The sequence below is a fragment of the Anoplophora glabripennis genome, unplaced genomic scaffold (genome assembly GCF_000390285.2).
Source record: "Anoplophora glabripennis isolate ALB-LARVAE unplaced genomic scaffold, Agla_2.0 scaffold1017, whole genome shotgun sequence".
NCBI lineage: Eukaryota > Metazoa > Arthropoda > Insecta > Coleoptera > Cerambycidae > Anoplophora > Anoplophora glabripennis.
Genome location: NW_019417388.1, coordinates 4608 through 10012, shown reverse-complemented (window position 1 = coordinate 10012; position 5405 = coordinate 4608). Strand labels below are relative to the sequence as shown.

Sequence of the window (5405 nt, the reverse complement as noted above, 5' to 3'; positions counted from 1 at the left end):
CTCCGGTTACATCTCCCTTTTAAAGGTCAAAACTTTTACAGTGGACGTATTTTTTTAAAATGGGCAGCAATATTGAAAAGGTCGTTTCATTTAAAAAAAATATTGTCCCTTGTAAAAAGCGCCTACAGAAAGCCATTCTTGAGAAAAGTGGCATTATTTGAAGGTCTGTACGTTTCGGATTGCTTAGAAGTGTCATGGATTTAAAACTTTGAGTTCAGTAAGCGATGAAAACAAGATGTTGATTGCTGTGGCTATCAGGTAATGTCATTATTGTCGTGTTTCTTTATGATTCTCATCACTACACAAGCAAATTATGACGTGTCCGCCGTATATCAATACAATTGAATGTATGTAAAATTAATGTTCACAAAACTTTAAAAAAGCAACTTCTTCGGACATTTCATTTAACTCCTGCTCAAGAACTTGGAAATGTAGATCCCAATGCAAGTTTACAATGTTTCCACTGGTTGGTGAATGGCTAAAAAAGGAAAGGTAACCGGAGAAAACCCAGTATATCGATTTGACTAAAGCCATAATAGTCCAAATAAATGTCCCAAATTTTATCGCTATCGATAAAAGGGTTATGAAGTTATTAATTAAATTAGTTTTATTTTTGACAACTTTGAAGGCCTGTAACTCAAAAACAAAAAAGTTTTTATTTAATTTTTTTTCGTAGATCATATTTATTTATCGTCGTGAGTATGCAGACAAATATTGTCGGTGAAATTTGTGGATACCCTGTATAATTGCTGAAAGACGAAGCGTTATATTAAAATTCCATATTCAATTAGAGGAGCCTTCATAATGTTTTTCTATTTTCGTGTAGGTCTTTAAATAAAGCTGGAAAGCGCCAAAATCGAAAGGTGCTTTTTTATTTCTTAAAGTTTTATATGGTAACTTGACAAAGTGACGTCATGTTTTCATAGGAACATAGGAAATAGTGCTTCCAATTCAAGAAATGGGTCTTAGGAAATTATCATGGTATAACTTTAAGTGGGGTTCAATTTTTTAAGGACAATAGTACATGTTCTCTGAATACCAATCTGAAATTCCCTTTTTTATCAAATAAATAGACGAATTATAATTAGTTTTTTAAATCGCATTTTAATTGTTGTGTATGCCGCCACTAAACGACGCAAACCAAGGCATACGGATTTACGTTTATGCTAAGTTATGAAAAATAATTTAGGAAAACAGATTGTCTTTGTATAATTTAGCGCCTTATTATTTTAAACTCACCACTTTTTTTGATATCACTGTGGTCGAAGCGCCGAACATTAAAAAAATTATTTAAAATAAAAATTTTTCATTTATTATTTTTTTTTAATCAACAGTTAGACAGTTTTTGCTTTTCTCCAGCCACGATGTGTTCTTTTAAGGTCGGCATATTTTATAGAACAAAATTGTTTTTAAAAAATTAAAAATTTTCACATGATTTATTAATATTGTATTAGTCAATATTGGCATTTAGATATGTTACTAATAGTTGTAAATAAAACTAATTTATGTTGAAAATAAATTATTTTTACCGTTTTAAAAAACCAACAAACCTAAAAAAGAATGAAAATGTTACTATAATTAAATTGAATACAAACAATAATTATTTGTTTCAAGCAGTGTGTGTATTTAATTTCTGAACATCGGTGTCAGTCATTGTCAGACATTGACCTAGTATACGAAGAAATACAGTATGTGAACAGCTTAAATTTAATCAAAATCGATCCTGTTCGGAGCTCTTACGAAGGGCGACAACAGAGGTTAGCCTCCACGTTTTGTTTACATACTATATCTTTCCTTTAAAAATTTACTACCGTCAATTGTCTTCACACGTAGTACATACGATATGATGGCAAACGCGTTAAAAATAAACTGCCACGTTAATTCGAAGAAACGGGAAGGACCGAATACATCGTCACTGTCTCGTCTGTTACTTTTTATTTTGTTTCAACTTTAATGGTGTATGAGGGGGTGTTCGTATAGTGTGCCAGTTTATTGAACAAAGGGTATAGTATGTGCTAAAATGGACAGAAACTGCGTCCTGTAATACTTTTTTACTTACAGCATGCAGCAAGACTTAGGGCTACGCCCATGAACTATACTAATCTTTAATTGAGCCTTTATCAATTACGAAACCAAACAAACTTTTTTATTAATCTAGAACTATCGGCATTTTGAAATAAAATTACAATAAAAATATATTTATTAAATATTAACTGTACAGGGTGATTCAGTCATAATGTCTTTAATTATAAGGAAAGATAGGTAAAAATTAGTACTTATTGCTTTTCAAAAAGTAGTACGGTAGCACTTTGTTAATAAAGTTCGGATTCGCAGTTTGATTTTGAAGCCAATTGCAGAATTTAATACAACTGGGGAAGTCAACTGTTTCTCTTCAATGTTCGAACGCTCTGTAGTCCGCTGGCGCGTTCCATGTCATAAAGTGTATTGCGAAGTAGGGCGCCGAATTAACGGGAGTTAAGGGGTAATTTGTTTATTTTTAAAAGGCTTAACTTTTTTCGATTTTCTGTCTTTGTTAAGCCTTCCGAATACGTGGTTAAAATTAATGACATTATGACTGAATCACCCTGTATACGGTTTTCACAGAAGTAATGCAGCATATTCCTGGGAAATAATTACATTCAAATATAAAGAAAATATATTCTTAAAATAAGTTACCTACATAATTATTTTATACAGGGTGATTCAGAACTTATCCAAAAAAAAAAATTCTGGATGTACAGGGGACCCTTACAAATACAATTTTGTAAAGAAAAAATCAAAAACTGCAGTTCAAAAATGATTTAAAAATACACTTCTGTACGGCACTGGAAACTGGTCCACTGTAAAACCTGACCTAGCACAATGCGACCGGCATGGCGGTGTGATAAAAACGGACAAAAACTTTTGCAAGGAAAGAAATATGTAAATAGAATTTTATCGCACCTATTTTATATCGGCAAATTCAACTGCTTTTGGCTTTATTAATTAATACAATTAATTTGTGTTTTTAAATAATAAAATCATTTGACATACCCAATGTTACAACAATTGTTCAAAATTTTATCCACCAACGTGTAAACACATTTGGGTCCGTCTTACTCAGTTTCTACGAACTAACACAAATGTTGTCTTGCTTCACCATATCACAAATGCTTCACCATAAATTAAAACGATATCCATGAACTCCGAGTTGCTATACACGCAAATCATTTTTGACACTAACTACCCATTTTTGACAGTAACTACTAAAAAAACTATTGAAGAGATAACAGGTAAATATTATTTCAACGACGATTGCAAAATCCGCTGAGGCCACGTGCCTCTCCATGCGCATTGCGAATAACGTTAGAGATTACAGTTGTCCAGCTATGTAGTCGTTGAATGTACTATAACTTCAATAATTTTTTCTCGGAAACTATAAGGATTATACAAATTTTTTTTACGATATTCACTCCATTTCTCATGCCGCATCTATTCCCAAATTTTTTTGGATAAGTTCTGAATCACCCTGTATAGATAGATAGATAACTATTAGATAGATAGATAGATGGTTTATGATCAATATTACAAAAGCATGTATTTCTGTTACAACATGTTAAAAGCTGAAGTCAATAAAATCAAAAGGAATTAAAAAGTAATTTGAAATGATAAAAGATATACCTATAACAATGTCTTTTGTCCTTAATTATCAGTTTTACTACACTATAAAACAATTAGTCATAAAGAAATTTAGTGTATAAAATTCCCTATATCCAATCGATCTTACATTCATATTCCTATGGTACTTCCTCGTGACTTTCAATCTTGAGTAGGAAAGTCTGAGATCCCCCCAAACTTCGTGTTATTATTAGGTATGAGAATCACCGTAGGTGAATATGTTATTCACGTTTCTGTGTATGAGTAACAAAGTTTCAATTAAATTTATATTAAACTACAAATACAATACAAAATCTATTAAATCTATGTTGTAAGATCATAATTCATTTTACCATAAGTATATCATAATATTGATTATAAGTGATGCTTATTTTTAAAATAAAATATTATATTTGTGGGTAGAAATTAAAATAAATAAGTATATAATTTTCTAGAAATAGGAAAATATTTTCTTGCGTACCTATACACGGCTGGAAAATCCACATGGTCCATCTGCCGTTACATGAGAGTGATAAAGTAAAGTAAAGAGGTCCGTGCGTTAGACAAGGATGGCTATATTGAATATGTTGCATAATCTGAATAGTCACTCCCACTTTTAACCCGGACTATTCAAATTATGAAACGTCTTCACTATAGCCATCCTTGTCCATCGCACCGATTTTTTTACTTTACTTTGTCACTCCATGTACAGGCAGATGGACCACGTGGATTTCTCAGCCGTGTATATGAACGTGCCATGCATTAAAATCAAATGTTTTACCCTTCAACCAAGAAAATATTTTTTTGAATGGCCAAGTCACAGTTGTATCAAATGCATTGATATTGATTTTAATATTCTGAACATAGTCATATACATAGACCATTGTCACTTACTCTTAATATCTTCACCATCTAAGGAACTTTGGTCCCGTACAACAACAAGAGTATCAACTTGAACTGAACCCTTGATATTATTCGCTCTACACGTGTACGTTCCTTGATCTCTGAATTGCATATTTTCACAAATCAACTTTCCAGTACCATTCACACTTGAGATTGCACATTTTGGAGGGATAAAAATATAACTCCCGTTAACTATCCATTCTATAACGGGTGTAGGAACTCCCCCGGCTGCACAGGTTAAATTAAGAGTATCGTTTTGTGGAAGGTGCACCAATGGTGGTGGAAGTTTCGAAATTGCTGGTTTCGCTGCAAACATTAAAATATATTTAAATACAAGAAGACTTCCTATTTAAAGAATTAAAACTTACAGCATCCAACCTCGTCGCTGCCATCGCCACAATCATCACTTGAATCACATCTCCATATCAGCGGTACACATTTCTTATTATCACATTGAAACTCGTCAAGTTCACATACTATTTCATCTGTAAGAAATATAAACACATAATATATGTACACATATATTATAATAACAATATTTAATTATTTAAAGAGGTGTGCAGATAGTATCGTATAATTTTCATCTATGTAGATAAGATACACAGAAACGAAAATTTATTATCTACTCAGATGCAAATAAATCAAAAATTATACTTATGCTTAGTAGCAACAACAAAAATTGGAAGGACTAGAGTGTATATAATTCCAAAGAAAGTATTACCCTGTAGATGATTACGAACAGTATTACCTCTCGGTCCTCAAAAAATATTGAATGTAAAGAATTTCAAACGCAAACGGGTATTTTACCTAAATATAGAGTAAATAAATGAGAATAAAACGAAAAAGCAATAAAACTCTTTCATCTT

General features: G+C 31.8%; 1 protein-coding gene across 1 annotated transcript; it reads right to left on the bottom strand.

The window, feature by feature from the left end:
- Positions 1-4522: 4522 nt before the first annotated feature.
- On the bottom strand, positions 4523-5024 carry LOC111692313 (basement membrane proteoglycan-like; the record flags this gene model as incomplete). Its single annotated transcript, XM_023456244.1, has 2 exons — positions 4523-4845; positions 4908-5024. Coding segments are annotated over 2 exons (440 nt in total), but the record flags the coding sequence as incomplete, so codon positions are not given.
- Positions 5025-5405: the final 381 nt, after the last annotated feature.